General features: G+C 36.2%; 1 protein-coding gene and 1 long non-coding RNA gene across 2 annotated transcripts; both read right to left on the bottom strand.

Annotated features, from left to right (window-relative positions):
• On the bottom strand, positions 1,788 to 3,053 carry LOC107639089. Its single transcript, XR_001619953.2, has 2 exons — positions 2,768 to 3,053; positions 1,788 to 2,273 (listed from the first exon to the last, which is right to left on the bottom strand). It is a non-coding gene; the product is annotated as an uncharacterized LOC107639089 (long non-coding RNA).
• On the bottom strand, positions 7,271 to 7,816 carry LOC107636215 (vegetative cell wall protein gp1-like). The gene has a single exon (XM_016339740.1). The coding sequence runs from the start codon at positions 7,814 to 7,816 to the stop codon at positions 7,271 to 7,273; it is 546 nt and encodes a 181-aa protein (XP_016195226.1).

The raw sequence follows: 20,312 nt of genomic DNA, 5'->3' as shown, positions 1-20,312 counted from the left end.
TAATTTACTTCTCAAATTTTAGAGATCAATATCTTAGTCGGTCTAACCCATAAGAATAAAGTCAACATAAACTAAGTTTCGCACTTTATTGTACCGAGTTTCTGTAGTCCAATTACAAATTCTTTCTTGTCTATTAATAGATTGTGAACTGGACTTATAGTCAATGTGTAACAACCTAAATTTTCACTAACGGACTTTTTATATTTGTTACATAAGAAAAATAGTAATAATATAATATATATTTATTTTATAAAATTTAGTTTTAGAATAAATTGGTTGAATATTATGCTACCAAAATAACCTCTTTTATGAAAATAAATTTATTTTGAAACATTAGAAATATGATAATATGTAATTTATGCGAATATTGGTTAGCTCAAAGGAAGGTCTATATTTGGTCAAATTACACACATATATTGATGGTAACTATATGTTTGGATAACTAGTTAAATTTAAATCAATGTGTATTATTTAGGCATACAATAATCGACCCAAAAGAAGTTTATTGTTTGGCCAAATAATAAATATTGAACCTTGTGTTTATTTTCTATTTAATTATGCAACCACTAATCGGCCCAAAGGAAGATTAGTGTTTGTTCAATTGATAGAAAATATATGCAATAATAAATATGCATAATTCTCAAGTTTTCATGTGAACAATGAGTCAATTCAAAAATAAGTTTATTGTTTGACAGAATTTTGTGGAGAATATTTGGTAAGCCGCACTAAATGAATTTATGTGTGCGTAGTTTATGCAAATACAGATCGATCCAAATGAAGTTTTGTACTTGGCCAAATTACATGCGCATTTGTGATAATAAGCATGTGATACTTATTTGGTTCCATGTAAATAATAAGTTTGTCGAAAGATAGACTTATTGTTTAACAAAATTTATTATCAATGTTTGATTACTATATTAAAAATGCTACTTACAAATTAATATTTTTTTATTTATATGATATGTAACTTGTGTGAATATATTATTTTACTTTAAAGTTGTATCTGCCAATGTTAATCTATTTTTTTAAATAGATTTTTTTTTGCAATTAGAAAAAGAAAGACTTTCTATTATTAGTAAACATTCTATTTCATCATATTATTATCTCATATGGCCTTCTGAAATAAATGTGGTTGATAAATTATATCAGTTTTGTTTAGTAGGAGTAAGTATATTTTTACTATTATTGTATGTTAGTGACATTAGAATTGTATGAAGGTTTTAGAAGACTTAGAGAAGGGGGTTGAATATATGGCCTTCTTTTTCTTTAATTGATTAAGCCTTAAAACCAGAACTCAAACTGCAACTCTATTTGAACTGCGCAGCGAAATATTATGTGACAATTTTGTTTTATCTCATGAATTTCAGAAAATAGAACATAAACAGAAAGGAAGAAGATGACACAGTCATGTATCCTGATTCGGCTGCCTTGTGCAATGCAACATACATCCGATCTCCACCACAACGTTGGTGGAATTTTTACTATATTAAGAGTATTACATACACCAATTCTCTAGGACTCACATAATCCTATCTGGGCACACAAGTTTCAACCTAAACTTGACTTGATTATGCTAATACCTAAACTCTTTACATTAAGCAAGGTTGCGAGAACCGGACCGGTCAATGAACCGGTAAGGCAACTGGTTCACTGGTTCAATGGTCCGACCGGAGTTCAACCGGAGTTCAACCGGTTTAATTAAATATTAAATAAAATTATTAAAAATTAATGTATGTAATGCTTAATCACTATCTAGTTGTTCTATCTTCAAAAATAAAAATTTCTAATTAGTAATAACTACAAGTTACAAACACAAATTTACACAAATTAAATTCAGTTACAGCCAATGACTAAATATTGATTGTTGAATAGATTTACAGAATTTCTAATCACATCAAGAAGCAAACAATACATGCAGCACCAAAAATTCAAAACAGAAAATTATCAATTACATTCGACATCAAAAGTTCAGAAAACAAATTCAGAAGTCATAATCCAAACAATTAGACAATTAAATCAACAATTAACAAAGAGAAAGAGAGGGCTAATTCCATAATTTATAGCTTTGAAGATGCCCACAGCCTCATCAAGAAACTTAGCAGAGAAAGAGAGAACCTGGAGAACAAAGGGAAGAAACTCGACTGCTCAAGCATTTCATAGAGGTGAAAGCAAGGTCCCTAGAATACGCTCTTGTGAAAGTTAAAAGAACTCCTCCTTTGAAATAAGAACGATTATCCGGCTAACCCATGCTCTTGGAAGAAGAACTAAAAGGGCTGGTGCAGACAAATACATCAATTCATACAATTCATACAACATTCAACATAATTAAATTCATCAATTCATCAGTTAATTCACCAAACTCAATATAGCAGAATTCAATACAACAGAATTGAACTTATATAGCAAAGTTCAAAATTTCAAAATTGAATTTACATCAAATTTATTCAAAATTACAAAACCTTTAATCCATATAATTAACAAAAAAAAAATTGAAAAGCAGAACAAGAACTCAAAAGAAAAACTGAAAAACTCTGCATCTGCCATCTGAAACTCTAAACTAAAATATGCCCTAAATTCCTTACTGAATAAAAAAATCAATTGAAAATAAAAACCAAAAAATCCATGAACTCAATAACATCAGCAAGTCAACAACCCAGTTCATACAGAGAAACAAAATTCAGCAAGTCAACAAGTCAGCAACCCAAACCAAATAAACAAAATTCATTGAAAAACAAAGATGTTATGTTAGAGACTTAGAATACTCAACGCGGAAGAGCACAGCCAGACGACGACGACCAGATGCCCGACGACGACCAGACGATGCCGATGACAAGGATGACAAGCCGACGACCAAATGCCCGACGATGACTAGACGGCCGACGACGACCAGAAGATCCCTCGTCTGCGAAGGTGAAGCTTCGATTAGGCGTTTGTTGGAGGTGACAGTGGCGTTCCAGCCTTGGAGGTGGGGATTGGCTTCGAAGAGGAAATTAGGGTTGTGAGTTTGTGACTTGGGAGTCTGCGAAGAGAAGGGGGTTCAAAATAACCTCATCATAACAAATAACCTCAGGATTAGGGCTTCGTTGCTTTCTCTCTCTTTTTTTTTTTTACTTTCAAAACGACGCCGTTTAATAGTTTAATTTTCAAACCAAAAACTGCTAAAAAACCGAACGGTTCTTCCGGTTCACTGGTTAACTGTCGGTTCGACCAGTTTTTTATTGGTTTTTTGTCAGGCGGTTTTTGACCTTACCCGGACCGATTAAGTGACCGGTTCTCAGTTTTTCCAGTTGAACCGGCCGATCTGGTTCGGTTTTCAGAACCATGACATTAAGTGCTTACCCAACTTAGCAAGGGGAACCTCTCAGGTACTTGACACAAGACAGAAAATACAACCAAATGAAATCTGAAATCACTCTTGACTTTTCTCTCAAGTGTTTCTCTCAGCCTTTTTCTCTTTATGGCTCTTTCTCAATGCCTCTCTTTTGCCTTTTTCCTCTCAAAGAAAATACAGAAAGATATACATTAAAACTGAAATACAAAACTGTAAAACATGAAGGAGATGATGAATAATAGCATTAAAACTATGAACAGAACCCATCAACAGAACTCAGGACTTTGTTCTTCATCTTGGCGGAGTGTTTCCTTTAGTGTAGGTGCAATGCTTCCAAGATTTCAAACTCACTAGTGAGGTTTCACACACAGCTCTCTATTCGGGTTCTCTCTCCTTGACTCCCAGCCCCAAATATTTTTTTTCTTTTTGTACCTTATTCTCAGTCTCAGCTAAGATTTTTCTCAAGTCAACTTCTTGGATTTTGAGCTTTATTAAATCATCCATTCTCTTTCTTCAATCAACCCCTAAATTAGAAATTTCAAATCTGATTTTCGTGCTTGACCAAGGTTAATAGAGCGGCAGAGATAATCTTCCTTAGTGATAATCCCAAATCTAGACCTTTGAAAATGTGCTTTAGTTCCAAGTAATGTTGTAAGCCATTGATTTTCAGCAGAAGTAATTAGACACCACTTTCTTCATTTATTCAAGAATGGTGTCGTAGAGAGTTGGAGAAGAAGTGAAGAAATTAACATGCATGCAAATGGAAATAAATTACCTTTATCTTCTGACTTAGCTTAGCATATGCTTTGATTAGGGCGATTACACATTTGCTTTCTTGATCTACTCTTCTCTTTCTTTCTTTTCTGATGAATGAATGAAAAAGAAGAAGCATTCTCTCTCTTTCTTCTTGAATCTGTCCGAAGAAAGCTTGTGAGCATTGGCTTTGGTTTGATTCATCTAGGATGAGTAAACTTGGGCTTGGATTGGATTGACTTCCCACTCAACCCAATTGATTTGTTTGTTTCCAATTGGTTTGGGCTTCTATTCCATCACTTGGGCCTGCAACACTTTAAATAAAATATTCAAACCCAATTGGGTGTTTAACCCAATAAATCAATGTTTGTCATCCTCATTTAAGTTAATTTTATTCTTAACTCAACAATCTCCCCCTTGATGACAAACATGTGTTCAAAGAGATTTAAGTAGACATGATTTAGAACACTTCCCTTTGATGATTTCACTAGTAGTTTTGATGTGCTCCTCCTTTCTTTCTTAATGAGTGCTCCCCCTGACTTTCAGAAAGTAGAGCATTCACCTTAATTGCTTTACATGCAACTTCACATACATGTATCAAATCAAAAGCAACCAGCAGAAACTTAAGCAATCATCATAAATCAATAAGCATTATCAAAAGCAGTCTAACTATAAGTAGCAAAGCAATCAGCAGTCACACTGTCACACAGTCAATCACACCACTACCACTACTCTCCCTTTTTGTCATCAAAGGAGAATATGGAATCAGTTTGCAAACCTGCAAGAAGCTATTAGGGTTCAATGTTCAGAGAACTAGATAAATGACAGTAAAGTAAAATAGTAGTTAATTGTTTACAATCATCCAAAACAAAACATAGTTCAAAACAAACTACATTTTTTCAAAAGGACAATTATCCAAATACAGAAATCAGCAACACGAGACATCCTCAAGCATCCGAACCATCCTCCTCAGAATCAACAGCGTCTTCAAGGTCAGTGGCCATAGTGTCACCCTCATGGATATTTTCAATGAATTTTATGAGAACTGCCACTCTGTCTCTGGACTTTCTGAGGAAGTTTTCATGCTTGGCAGCAAGTTTCCTCTGTTCTTTGCTTAAGGTAATTCGATGGTTCGATTGAGAGACAAACTCATGGACAACATCTTTCACCACTACATATAGAAGTGATTTATGTCCAGTGGAAGCTGAAGTCCCTGAGGCAGAGAGAGAATGAGATTCATCAGGCTCATAGTCGTCATCATCATCAAGAACCACCTTTTCAGTTTGAGTAGGCCCCTTTTTCTGCTATTTCACTAAACTACCTCCCTTTAGATATGAGTGTCTATTTTCATATGACTCATTTGACAAGTCGACACCAAAATGTTCAAAAATACAAGTTAAGAACATGCCATAAGGAAGAGCCTTATCTTTCTCACTTCTTATGCAATCAAACATATGCCTTACCATTAAGTATGCAAAAGAAATTTCAGATTTTATGAGAATAGCATATAAAACCATAGTATTATAGAAAGACACTATTTGATATGAATCGCTTTGAGAAAGAATAACGTGATTCACTATATGATGCAACTGAGCACGAAGATAACCAAGGGCTTTATGAGTTGGTGTAAGACCATCAATGAGAGATGTTTTCACACACAACAGTCAGATCATCTTTATATGAAACACCCAACCCCTCATCCCATTTACCAGAGGTATAAGCACAAGCACCAACATCAGTATATTTAAGAGCGTCGCTAATGGATTCATCATTCAAAACAAGGCCACGACCTTTTACATATGAGTGAATATTCCCCTCATGGTATGTCATATTTGCATAGAACTCTCTAACTAAGACTGGGTAGACATAGGGGTGTTCATAAAAACCAAAATGTGGTTAACCGGTTAAAAAACCATAACCACATTTTGGTAACCAGTTTAATAAAACAATTTTAAAAACCATATCCATATTTTTTAAAATTGGTTAACCAAAACCAAATTAAAATCAAAACCCAATTTCAAAACCAAATTACATACTCTCTCTCTCTCTCTCTCTCTCTCTCTCTCTCTCTCTCTTTCTCTCTATCTCTCCCTTCTCTCTCTAACTCATTTTTCTCTTTATCTCCTCTCTCCTTTCCTTCTTTCTCCTCTTCTCTCTCTCTCTCTCTCTCCTTTTTCCCTCTTTCTCTCCTCCTCTCTCTCCCCTATCTCTCTCTTTCCCTTTCTTCCTCTCTTTCTCTTTCTCTCTTTCTCCTTTCTCCCTTTCTCTCTTTCTCTCTCTCTCTCTCTCTCTCTCTCTCTCTCTCTCTCTCCTTCTCTCTCTGTCTCTCTCTCCTTCTCTCCATTCTCTCACTAACTCTCTCTCTCTCTCTCTTTCTCTCCTTGCCCTCTTTCTCCCCCTTCCTTCTCTCCCATCCTTTCTCTCATCCCCTTCCTCTCTGTAATCATCTTTTTCCTTTTTCTATCTCTCCTTATCCTCTCTCTCTCCCCCTATCTCTCTCTCCTCTCCTCTTATTCTCTCTCTCCCATATCTCTCTCCTTTCTCCTCTCTTTTCACTTCTCTCTCTCTCTCTCTCTCTCTCCCTCTCTCTCCTTTCCCTCCCCTCTCTTTCTCTTTCTCTTTTTTTTCTTTTCTCTCTTTCTCTCTCTCGCTCCTCTCTCTTTTCTTTTCTTCTTTCTCTCTCTCCTATTTTTTCTCTCCTCCTCTTCCTCTCTTTCTTTTCTCTCCTTCTCCTCTTTCTTTTTTAACTCTCTCTTTTCTCTTTCTCACTCAACCTTCTCTCAATCTCTATCCCTCTTCTATCTCTTTTCTCCTCTTCTCTCTCAAGTGAGAGAGAAGAGAAAGAGGAGGAGAAGATAGAGGAGGAGAAAGAAAAAACCGGTTTTTGGTGTAAAAACCGGTTTTTAGTGTAAAAACTGGTTTATTAATGTAAAAACCGATTTTTTAATATAAAACTGGGTATTTTTTAAAAATCGGTTTTTACTTTAATAATTGGTTGAAAACCGATTTTGAATTTTACTAACCGGTTAATAACCAGTTTCATCATGTAAAACCAATTTGGTTAATTAACCAATACTATATTTTTGGTTAACTAAAAAACTGGTTTGGTTTTTAGATTAACCAAACCATGAACACCTTTAGGTAGACAGGTTTTTTTATTTTGAAAAGATGGTCCCAGTCCAAAAATTAAAGATTATTAGCAAAAATAAAATCTTTCTTTTTCAGGGTTGGTAAATCAGTCAGAAAAGTTAGACAGATGGTACGATGAACGACAACATCCTCATAAAAATCATGGTTCATGGCAGAGCAAAAACGGTGAGGGTTGTAGTTAGAATGAGAAGTCATAAACTGTGACTTGTGTTCAAAAGGATCAATGGAAGGTTTCTTAACCGGTTTGAGAGGGAGATGGGGGTTACCTCTTTGAGGACGTTGAGGAGCTGACCTAGGCTTAGGTCGCAAAAGTTTAGGCGGAGGCTCCTCAGCAGCAGGACATTTTTCTTTCGAGGTGCTTGGCTGTGAAGGAGCACTGGGTGGAGCCATTGGCTTGGATAAAGAGGGATACCTTGGAGTTATTTTGGTATGAGCCATTGGATCGGTGCGAGGAGGAGAGGTTGGTGGAAAGGAAGATGGTGTAAAGGTTTGATCTTTGGAACGAGGAGAGGTTTTTGGTTTATCAGGGAGTTTGTAGAATTTGGCCTTAGGACTCTTTCGAATAATAGTTTTCTTTCTCATTTTGAAACAAGGGTTTTGCACAAACAAGACAATGATGATAGTGGGGAAGAACCGAAGAGGTTGTGGAACGAGTTATGAAGAGAGAGGTTTGGTAACTGCAACAAGAAAGGAGTTTCTTGAAAACATGCAACTGCATCACCTATGAGTAGACCTTGAAAAGACTTGACATCATTTTCTTGGTAACTGCAACAAGAAAGGAGTTTCTTGAAAACATGCAACTGCATCACCTATGAGTAGACCTTAAAAAGACTTGACATCATTGGAAAGTTTTGATTTGATTTTATTTAAAAAAATAAAGTACTAGGTAAAACAAAACTAATTTTAAAATGAAACCTTTTTCATTAAAGGACAAAACATAAAAGCCCACATGGATGATGTAACACTCATTGGGTCCAGAGATGATAGAGTTTAAAGAAACACATTGGACCATGCGAACGCTGAACTGAAAGGTCGGCCCAGAGGATTCAGAACTTGCCATTGAGCCTAGAGACTAAGATTTAGGATTAAGATACTTCACTTGCTTAGAATTGTCTCCTTCCAACATGAGAGACAAAACTTCAACAAACACATTAGCAAGGCTCAAATAAGGAATCATAACTCAGAATGCCTAGATTAGTTTTTAGCTTACAAAATCTGTCTTCAGGCAGAGGTTTGGTGAAAATATCAACTAATTGATCTTCTGATTTAACAAATTGAATGCTAATATTTTCCTTTTGAACATGTTTCCTTATTGAGTAAAATCTCACTTCAATATGTTTAGTTCTTGAGTGCAAAACTGGATTTTTGGAAATATTTATAGCACTCAAGTTGTCACACAACAAGAGAATGTTTTCAGCATTTAATTTGTAATCAGCAAGTTGAGTTTTCAACCAAAGAAGCTAGAACAACACGAGGAGGCAGCAATATACTCAGCCTCAACAGTGGATAAAGCCATTGTGGATTGCTTCTTACTAGATCACATTCAAATACCTTCTAAGAAAACAGCATATGCCTGATGTACTTCTTTTATCAACTCTGTCTCTGACAAAGTCTGCGTCACAATAACCAACTGCAGAAAACTCATTACTCATCGTTGTGATACAAATACCTGTCCTTCATGGATGCATACTTGGGATACAATCAAATCTTGATGTACAAGACAAATGAAAAAAAAAAAAAAACATCTTTCATCACTCCTAGGGCAAACTACTACTACTTAGTAATGTCCTTCGGGCTAAAAAATGCTAGGACTACATATCAACGGTTAATGAACAAGGTATTTTTATCTCACCCTGAAAAATTAATGGAGGTGTACGTGGACGACATGCTTGTCAAGACCAAGGAGGAAGCCAGAAAGTACATATTTGCAGTAGAAGCCATAAAGTTCTTTGGGTTCATGCTCACTCAAAGAGGTATTGAAGCCAACCCAGACAAATTCAGGGCCATCATGGAGATGAAAAGTTTGACCTGTCTTAAGGAAGTTCAGCAGTTAAATGGCAGACTAAAAGCCTTATCCAAATTCTTGGCAAGATCGGCTTTGAAATTCCTACCCTTGTTTAAAATTCTCAAGAAGGGACATCAATTCTAATTGACTTAAGAATGTGAACAAGCTTTTTGAGAGTCCAAAAACTTCTTGAGCCAACCCCCCCATCCTTATCCGATCTGAAGAGGGGAAAGAGCTCGTGTTATACCTAGCTGTCACAAACAATGTTATAGGCTCTGCCCCCGTCTAAGAAGATAACGAGGGACAATGACCTGTCCACTTCACGAGCAAAGCATTACAGGGGGGCAGAATTGAACTATCAAAGAATAGAAAAATTTGCATATGCCCTCATTTTAGCTTCCAGAAGACTCCGACCATACTTCTAAGCCCACACCATCGAAGTCCAAACCAACCAACCCATAAAGTATATTGATGGATGAGGATTTGTGCCGGTTTAGAATTTCTCAAAACAAGAATTACTTCGTCGGTAGCATAGTCCAAACCAGCAATTAAATCCCATCAATCAGAGTTTAATTCAATTTAAAATAACCGAGAGTAATTAAACCTCGAGTCGTTTTCCCCAGGAACTAGTGACCACAAGCGCACAATTTTGGTTGTGAAAAACAAGGGGTGTTTTCAATGATTGAAGCAAACGATTAAAGAAATTAAAGAACAATCAAAATTATAATTAATAAACTAATAAAGGAATTAAAGAACTATCTATGTAATATAGACAAGTAATGCTTTAAAGTGAGAGAAATGTGGTTGAAAACATAAATAGAACCTTGACTTGGGGATGAGTTATGAAATTCCTTCCTTGCCATAACCACAACTATGATAATTATGATGGATTAATCTCACCTAGTCAACCCTTAACATCGAAGAGTAAGTCAAGTGAGCATAATTGTTATTAATCTATAAATCCTAGCTAACTTACTAGTTACCTTAGTAAAAAGCTAGCGTTAGTGGAAACAATAACAACTAACAACCCAAGAATTATCACTAAATGTCAAACATTATGACTCTAGTAACCCATATACTCATTTTTCCTAAGTCAAGGAGTAAAAATTTACTCCATAATCAAAATTGGCATTTCATCAAACACATGGTAGGCATAATCATAAAACATTGCAAAATTGGAAAACTACTTGAAACTATGAACAACCAAAGAACAAATCAACAATGGCAACTCAACAAACATATAAAAACTACTAAACATCAAATTCATCAATTAAAACTCAAAACTGCAAAAGCATATATGTATTGACAAAGTGACTTAAAATATAAGAAAGTGTAGAACACGTAGTGTAATAAAGAGAAAATTAAGAAATACTTACAATAAAAATAGCTAGAATCCAAGATCAAAATTGGAAAATACAAAATTGTAGTATAAACCCTAACTAAACCCTAAGAAAATTGAGAGAAAAACTAAGAGAAACTATCCTAAAAACTACCTTAAAACTCGAACTAAGTGTATTGTGTAATGTATGTTATGAATGGGTGTTGCTAGCCTCTCCCTTATATGCTTCAACACTTCAAAAATGGGCCTGGAAACCTCCAAATTCGTGAGCCATGTGACTTTTTAATGAAGTCACGTGCAGGGACTTGTGCGTACGCACAGGTGTGCGCATACGCACACTTGGCTGTGTGCTTCTCCTTTGTTTTCTTCATGTTCTCTCCCAATTGCATGCTTCTCTTCCACCCTTATCAAGCCATTCCTACCTATTACACCTGAAATCACTCATCAAAACTATCAAAGCATTGAATGGAATGAAAGTGGAATAAAATTAATTAAAATAAGCACAAAATAACATGTTTTCATAATTGGACATAATTCAGAGAAAAAACACAAAAGCATGCTATTTAGATGAATAAATGTGGGTTTATATGATGAAATTCACTCAAATCAATCCACAATTTATCATCAAATATGGACTCATCATATATCCTTCCAAAGATGGATATTGCAAGATGAATGCTACAAAGGACTGTGAAACTGTCCAAATTTGATCTAAAATATGGAGCCCGAACAACCGTTAAATCATAGTATCTGGCCGACTTCCTAGTTGAGTATACAAGAGAACTACAGAGAAGCTTTACAACTTGGAGTCTATATGTGGATGGCTTATCAAATAAAATTGGTAGTGGGGCAGGAATTATTCTTGAGAATGAAGAAGCAACTCGGGTAGAGGTTTCACTAAAATTAGAGTTTTCAGCCTCCAACAAGGTTAGTTGTTCAACCATGCTTGTGGCTTGAAACTAGCCATAGAGGTTGGGGCATCAAAAGTCACAGTGTTTAGTGATTTTCAAGTAATAATCTCTCAGATTAACAAGGATTACCATGTCAAGGATCCTAACATGAATAGGTATTTGGAAAAAGCACTTGAACAACTAATCTAATTCTAAGAAGCAGAGGTCAGACATATAACTCAAGAACACAATTGCTGAGCCGACGTCCTCTCCAAACTAGCACCAAGTTAGGGGGCAACAACAGAAGTCTGATTTAGGAAATCCTCCATACACGATCAGTGGCCAAGGAAGTTGACAAGTCAGACACGCTAACAACCTCTAATCTAAACTTGGGTTGGATGACTCCTATCATCGAATATTTCAAATTTGATGTCCTCTCTAAAGAAAGGGAGACAAATAGACTTATAAAAGAAGTACAAAACTATACTTTAGTTCACAAAGTCCTCTATAGAAATAAGGTGTTTATACCTTTATTAAAGTGTGTTCTAACCTCTAAGACAGAAAAGGTCCTAGAAGAAATCCATAGTGGCATCTGTGAAAATCACCTAGGAGCAAGGTCACACTACAAGAAAATGAAACATTTGTAACAAAAAATTTGTATCAAATTTAAAATTGTTATAAATTATGATTTTTTTGTAACAATAATTAGTTATTGTTACAAAATAAGAATATTTTGTAACAACGTGATTCTTTTTGTTACAAATTATGTTGGCTTTCGTATCGAATCGTTGTTTTGTTGCAAAAATTTAAAATATTTTATAACAAAATATCTATTTGTCTCAAAAGCTCTAAATATTTTGTAACAAGAAATTAATTTGTCACAAAATACAATATTTTTGTAACAAGTTATTTATTAAATTTTTATATTAAACAGGGTATTTTCTTATTTATAATTTAAAATTTTAGAAATCGAAAAAGATATAAAAATTTTATAGTTAAATAATATTTTTATATAATTATTATTAAATTAAAATTAATTTTTTAATTACTATACTACCCCCATTTTTATTAAAAATACTTAAATTATCTAAACATTAACCCTAATACAACTCTCTCTCACTCCACCCTCTAAACCTAGCCGCCAACCCCCCTTCCCAAAACACATTTGCCCAGCGAAAAGGAAAGTAAGAGAAAGGGAAACAGAAATAGGGGAAACTGGGAAAGAGAAAGAAGAGAAGGAGAGGGAGAAGGAGGGGAGGACGACGCCGGCGGACATCACTGTCGCCGCACCGTCGTGTCACACCCAGAGGAGAGAAGGCGCCGTTGGGCAAGTGACAAGGAGAGAGAGAGAGAGAGAGCGCGTCGTGCCTGTCGCGAGCCTGCTGTTAGAGGAGTCGTCGTCGCGCCCAGCCACCATCGTCACTGTTCAAGCCGCCAGACTGCCGCATGCAAGGAGCTTCCCGTTTCGCCCCTGTCTTGCCGAGCCAGGGGAGAGAGCGCCGTTGAGAGAGGAGATACCGTGATAGAGAAACCGTGCCGCGAAGGATGAGACCGTTGTCGCCGAGGCTCTGCCACCGCCCAACCGCCGTCGCCGAAGCCGTGATGCCGTCTCTGCGCCAGCAGGGAGAAGCAGCCTTTGAGTGTGTAAACCCCAATAACCCTTCCTTTTCTATTTTAATATCAAGTTTCTTATTATTTTTAATTTTTGGGGATGAAATTTCTTTTGTGATTTAAAGACCATAACTTTGATTTCTTCTGAACTTTTTGGCTGCAAGCTCTAATTCATGCCATTCTGAAGAATGAGTTTATTACTGATGATGAATAGTAAACATTATTGAAGATTATTGAACTGTTATTATTATGAGTAATGATTTTTTTAGGTTTTTCTGTTATGAGTAATTTAGATTATTTTGTTGTACAGTAATTATGGAACTGTTCTTGTTGTTCACATGTTTTTTTTTATTTAATTATGAAATTATTCTTGTTGTGTTTATTTAGTATTGTGTTTATTTAATTATTCAGTGTTGTGTTTAGCTTGATCAGATTTGGCCTAGTGCATCTGTGCGTGTAGGAAGTGAGCTATTATCTTGTTGTCAGAGTTTTTCTTTTTCTTTTGTCCTAACTCTAAAGATGATCTTGAATTTCAAATTTATTATTAAGTTACTGGATAAGTAATCAGCATATATTATATATTGTTATAATTGTGAGATGATCGATTTTGTTGTCATCACATGTCAAATTTGTCTTATGAAACTTTATAGTATGATTTTGTAAAAATATGAGAAGAATCAAATTTTGTGGTTCATCTTATTCTTATTTCCATTCTCATTTATATTTCTGTCAACCATCCCACTTTGGCTGTTTTGTACCAAGTGATAAAGAGCTTTTGTTTGAGGGAGGGGGATGATTTACATTATTTGTTTACCTGAAAGGACTTTGATATTGCAAACATGTTGACTTGTGTGTTTTTTAGCTTTCTTTTCTTTTATTAAGTGTGCACTATGAAGCTTTGCATCTTGTCCCTATATTATGCTGCTTTATGATAAATAATTGTTACTGAGAATAACATGTTATTTTTCTTTTGATAGTTTGTAATATTATCTTTCACATCTTGTTCCTAATTTATCTACATATTTTTAACTTTGAATAAAGTCTAGTATATATATTTTGTTTTGCATGAAAAACTCAGTACAAGGGAAAAGTTGGCTAGACTTGACATTATTTTGGAAGAGTTCTCAAATTGTGTTTTGTGTGGAGAGGTCATAAAAACTGTCCACTGTCTCTTTTTTCAGATGCAATATTTCATAGAGTATTTTGGGAGCAGCGTTGAAGCAGAAAAAGTCTGCTGTGGCTATGGTTAGGGAATGCTTTGTCATGGCTAGAACTAAAAATGCCAAATAAAGTAAAAGAGATATGATGCTTTGTCTTTTATGCTATAATTTGGTGTTTTGACATGAATCTCACTTTCTTTGTATGGAACTTTGTGAGTGTAAAAGCATGAAAAGCATTATTAGAGTTTACATTATGTTATTTTGCATGTTTGATCTTGTGTTTATGGTGTCATGGAGCAGAATTTTTGTAATGTTATGATTGGGTTTATCTATTTTTTTTGGGGGGAAAATGTTGGACTGGGTTTCTTGAGGGATAAATTACTGCAATATGCGGTATATGAGAGTTTATAGGGAGGGGAGTTAAAGGATAGAATATAAGCTTGATACTATATTGAATTTTCTGTTGGTTCAGCATAGATTGAGATTGGAGAAGTACAAGAGAGATTTGCATTCTTTGCAAAAGGAAAGGAAAAACTTGCAGGCTGTGTGGAGCCCTGAAGGCAAATTAATCACTATTCCTGCAAGTTAGTGGAAAAAACTTAGTGGAAAAATTATAATTAGTGTTATATCTTGTTTCTAACTTTTTTGTTTCAGTTTTTCTTATTTACAGGAGTGCTGAAATGGTGACCATATGCTATCTTGAGGGCTCAAGAATGTTTTGATGCATAGAGACACTAATCTATGTTAGAACTTTTATGTTTTGGTTGAACTTTTATGTTAGAACTTTTATGTTTTGGTTGAACTAATCAATATACTCAATAGCTAATGTTATTTTGTTTCAAGACAATTTTAGCTAAAAATATCTTGTTTGACTTATGTATGTTTTTGCATATTATATACATGTAAACTTGTTTATTAAAATCGTTAATATATTAGTTAATTTAAAAAAGAATTTAGTAAATTATGCATGTAATTTGTAATAAAAAAAAGTTACAAAATAATTAATTTGCTTTCGTAACTAAGAAAAAAATGTTACAAAATCATGTTACATTTTGTAACAAAATTTTTTGATAGGAAAAAAATTGACTGTCACAAAAAATACCTTCAAAATCAAAATTTGTTATCACTTTTGTAACGGTTTCTGATTTTTTGTATCAGAAAAAATTGTTACAAAATATGGTACTGAATGTAATAGTTCCATTTTTCGTTACAAAAACTTTTTGTAATGGGACTTATTGCAATGGACCCTTTTTTTGTTACAAAAAACTTTTGTTTCAAAATTTTGACGTTTTGTAACAATATTTTTTGTTACAAATACGCCTTTTTCTTGTAGTGTCACTAGCTAAAAAAGTGTTACGAGCTGGTTTTTATTGGCCAACCTTACAAAGGGAGGCAGCTGACTTTGTCAACAAGTGCCCACCTTGTCAAAATACATGCCAACTTCCACGTGGCACCATCAAAAGAACTCATCAGCATAACTTCATCATTTGGCCTTTCGTAAAATGAGGTTTAGACTTGCTTGGGCCATTTCCTCAAGAACTCGAACAGGTAAAATACCTCATAGTAGGGATTGACTGCTTCGCTAAGTAGAGTGAGGCAAAAACTTTGGCATCTATCACAACTCAAAGAACTAAAAAATTTCTCTACAAAAATATTGTTACCCGATTTAGAGTCCTATACTCCATCACTACAGACAATGGTACTCAATCCACTGATTCGACCTTCAGAAGCTTGGTGACAAGCCTTAAAATTAAACACTAATCCACATCGGTAGAGCACCCTCAAGTCAATGAGCAAGCAGAAGCTACAAACAAAGTCATACTGGCAGCCTCAAAAGAAGGCTCCAAGATGTGAAAGGAGTATGGGCAGAAAAACTCCTCCAAGTCCTTTGGGCATATTGAACAACTCATTCTACAATAGGAGAATCTCCATTTTGACTTGCTTATGGCATAGAAGTCATAATCCCATAGAAGTACATGAAGAAAGCCCAAGAGTAAGTGGTGCACGAAATTGTCATCATCAATGGCGCCATCAACATGGTACGCTCAATTGTAATCTCAACTTTTTATCACAACTTCGCACAACTAACCAGCAAGTGCACTGGGTCGTCCAAGTAATAAACCTTACGTGAGTAAGGGTCGATCCCACGGAGATTGTTGGTATGAAGCAAGCTATGGTCACCTTGTAAATCTCAGTCAGGCGAATATCAAAAGGTTATGGAGTTTTCGAAATTAAATAAGAAGTGAACATAAAATAAGGATAGAAATACTTATGTAATTTATTGGTTAGAATTTCAGATAAGCGTATAGAGATGCATTCGTTCCTCTGAACCTCTGCTTTCCTGCTGTCTTCATCCAATCAATCTTACTCCTTTCAATGGCTGGCTTTATGTAAGGACATCACCGTTGTCAATGGCTACTTTGTATCCTCTCTGGAAAATGGTCCGATGCGCTGTCACTGCATGGCTAATCGTCTGGAGGCATCACCCTTGTTAATGGCTGCGTCCCATCCTCTTGTGAAAATGGTCCAAATGCTCTGTCACAACACGGCTAATCATCTGAGGTTCTCGATCATGCTGGAATAGGATTCACCCTCCTTTTGCGTCTGTCACTATGCCCAGCAATCGCGAGTTTGAAGTTCGTCACAGTCATTCAATCACAGACAAGGTTTAGACTTTCCGGACTCTCATGAATGCCGCCATCAATCTAGCTTATACCACGGTGATTCTGATTAAGAGATCCAAGAGATACTCATTCAATCTAAGGTAGAACGGAAGTGGTTGTCAGACACGCATTCATAGGGAATGATGATGATTTTCACGTTCATCACATTCAGGTTGAAGTGCGAATGAATATCTTAGAAGCGGAATAAATTGAATTGAATAGAAAAACAGTAGTACTTTGCATTAATTCTTGAGGAACAGCAGAGCTCCACACCTTAATCTATGGAGTGTAGAAACTCTACCGTTGAAAATATATAGGTGAAAGGTCCAGGCATGGCCGAATGGCCAGCCCCTCTGATCTAAGAACCAGGCGTCCAAAGATGTCTAATACAATAGTAAAAAGTCCTATTTATAATAAACTAGCTACTAAGGTGTTCAGATGGTGTTATTGATTCTCCTAGTTCAGTATGATGATTCTTGAACACAGCTATTTTATGAGTCTTGGCCATGGCCCCTAAGCACTTTATTTTCCAGTATTACCACCGGATACATAAATGCCACAGACACATAATTGGGTGAAACTTTTCAGATTGTGACTCAGCTTTGCTAAAGTCCCCAATTAGAGGTGTCCAGGGTTCTTAAGCACACTCTTTTTTTGCTTTGGACCTTGACTTTAACCGCTCAGTATCAAGTTTTCACTTGACACCTTGACGCCACAAGCACATGGTTAGGGACAGCTTGGTTTAGCCGCTTAGACCAGGATTTTATTCCTTTAGGCTTCATAGCTCTTTGATCTTCTCTAATTTCATGGAGGATGATGGAGTGCTCTTGATGTTCCACCCTTAGTTGTCCCATGTTGGAACTGAATTCTCCTAGGAGGTGTTAATTTGCTCCCAATAGTTTTGTGGAGGGAAATGCATTGGAGGCATCTCCGGGATCTCATGGTGATGAGCTTCATGCGCCTCTTGAGCTCCATGAATGGGCTCTCTTGCTTGCTCCATCCTTTTCTTAGTGATGGGCTTCTCTTCCTCAATGGAAATGTCTCCTTCTATGAAAGCTCCAGCTGAGTAACAGAGATGGCAAATAAGATGAGAAAAAACTAGCCTTGCCATGGGGGAGGACTTTTCGGCTATTTTGTAGAGTTCAAGGGAGATGACTTTATGAACTTCTACTTCCTCTCCAATCATGATGCTATGAATCATGATGGCCCGATCCACAGTAACTTTAGATCGGTTGCTAGTGGGGATGATGGAGCGTTGTATGAACTCTAACCATCCTCTAGCTGCAGGCTTGAGGTCCAGTCTTCTTAGTTGAACCGGCTTGCCTTTGGAGTCAATCTTCCATTGAGATCCTTCCACACATATGTCCATGAGGACTTAGTCCAACCTTTGATTAAAGTTGACCCTTCTAGTGTAGGGGGTAATGGAAAAACAAAAAGCTTATGCTTTTACCACACCAAACTTAGAATATTGCTTGCCCTCGAGCAAGAAAAGAAAGAATAGATGAAGAAGAAGAAGAAAATATGGAGGAGGGGGGGAGTGGTGTATTCGGCCAAGAAGAGAAGAGAGGGTTGTGTTGTGTGAAAATGAGGAAGAATGGAGGGCTATATATAGGGAAGGAAGGGGGGGTAAGGTTCGGCCATAAGGGTGGGTTTAGGTGGGAAATTGATTTTGAATTTTGAAGGTAGGTAGAGTTTATGAGGTAGGTTTATGGGGAAGAGTGGATGGATGTGAGTGGTGAAGTGGTGATAGGTGGGGATCCTATGGGGTCCACAGATCCTGAGGTGATCCTGTGGGGTCCACAGATCCTGAGGTGTTCAAGGATTTACAACCTTGCACCAAATTGGGCATGCAAAATGCCCTTGCACACAACTCTGGGCGTTCAGCGCCAGATTGGTGCTTGTTCTGGGCGTTCAGCGCCAGCTCTTCTCCAGGGTGCAATTCTGGCATTCAAACGCCCAGATGCTGCCCATTTTGGGCGTTCAGCGCCAGACCCATGCTCTGTTCTGGCGTTGAACGCCAGCCAGATGCTTCTTACTGGCGTTTAAACGCCAGTAAGGTCTTCCTCCAGGGTGTGATTTTTCTTCTGCTGTTTTTGATTCCGTTTTCAATTTTTATATTTATTTTGTGACTCCACATGATCATGAACCTAATAAAACATGAAAAACAATAAAAATAGAAATTAGATGAAAATTGGGTTGCCTCCCAACAAGCGCTTCTTTAATGTCAATAACTTGACAGTGGGCTCTCATGGAGCCTCACAGGTGTTCAGAGCATTGTTGAGACTCTCCAACACCAAACTTAGAGTTTAGATATGGGAGTTCAACACCAAACTTAGAGTTTGACTGTGGGGGCTCTGGTTGACTCTGCAATGAGAGAAGCTTACTGTGCTTCCTCTCCATGGGTACAGAGAGAGATCCTTGAGTTTTAAACACAAGGTTGTCCTCGTTTAATTGAAGGATCAATTCTCCTCTGTCCACATCAATCACAGCTTTTGCTGTGGCTAGGAAGGGTCTTCCAAGGATGATGAATTCATCCTCATCCTTCCCAGTATCTAGGATTATGAAATCAGCAGGGATGTAAAGGTCTTCAACCTTTACTAACACGTCCTCTACTTAGTTATTTTCGAAAATTATGAGATAAAATTAAGAAAAATATTTTTGAAAAATATTTTTATAATTTTCGAAAATAACTAAGAAAAATGAAATAGATTTGATTTTTGAAAAAGATTTTGAAAAAGATAGGATTTTTAAATTGAAAATTTGATTTGACTCATAAGAAACAACTAGATTTTTAAAATTTTTTGAAAAAGTCAAATCTAATTTTCGAAATTTTGAGAGAGAAAAAGGGAAAGATATTTTTTTTTAATTTTTGAATTTTTAATGATGAAGGAGAAAAACAAGAAAAAGACTCAATGCATGAAAATTTTGGATCAAAACAATGAATGCATGCAAGAATGCTATGAATGTCAAGATGAACACCAAGAACACTTTGAATGTCAAGATGAACATTAAGAACATATTTTTGAAAATTTTTATATGCAAAGAAAACATGCAAGACACCAAACTTAAACAGAAGTAAGTAATTGATGCATAAATCCACTTCTGGGGCCCACTTGGTGTGTGCTTGGGCTGAGCTTGAATGTTACACGTGCAGAGGCTCTTTCTGGAGTTGAACGCCAGGTTGTAACGTATTTCTGGCGTTCAACTCTGGTTTGTGACTTGTTTCTAGCATTTAACTCCAGACAGCAGCGTAGAACTGGCGTTCAACGCCCTTTTACGTCATCTAAACTCGTTCAAAGTATGAACTATTATATATTGCTGGAAAGCCCTGGATGTCTACTTTCCAACGCAATTGGAAGCGCGCCATGTTGAGTTCTGTAGCTCCAAAAAATCCACTTTGAGTGCAAGGA

The sequence above is a fragment of the Arachis ipaensis genome, chromosome B04 (genome assembly GCF_000816755.2).
Source record: "Arachis ipaensis cultivar K30076 chromosome B04, Araip1.1, whole genome shotgun sequence".
Lineage (NCBI taxonomy): Eukaryota > Viridiplantae > Streptophyta > Magnoliopsida > Fabales > Fabaceae > Arachis > Arachis ipaensis.
Note: the sequence above shows the minus strand (reverse complement) of the source record. Positions and strands in the feature narration are given on the sequence as shown.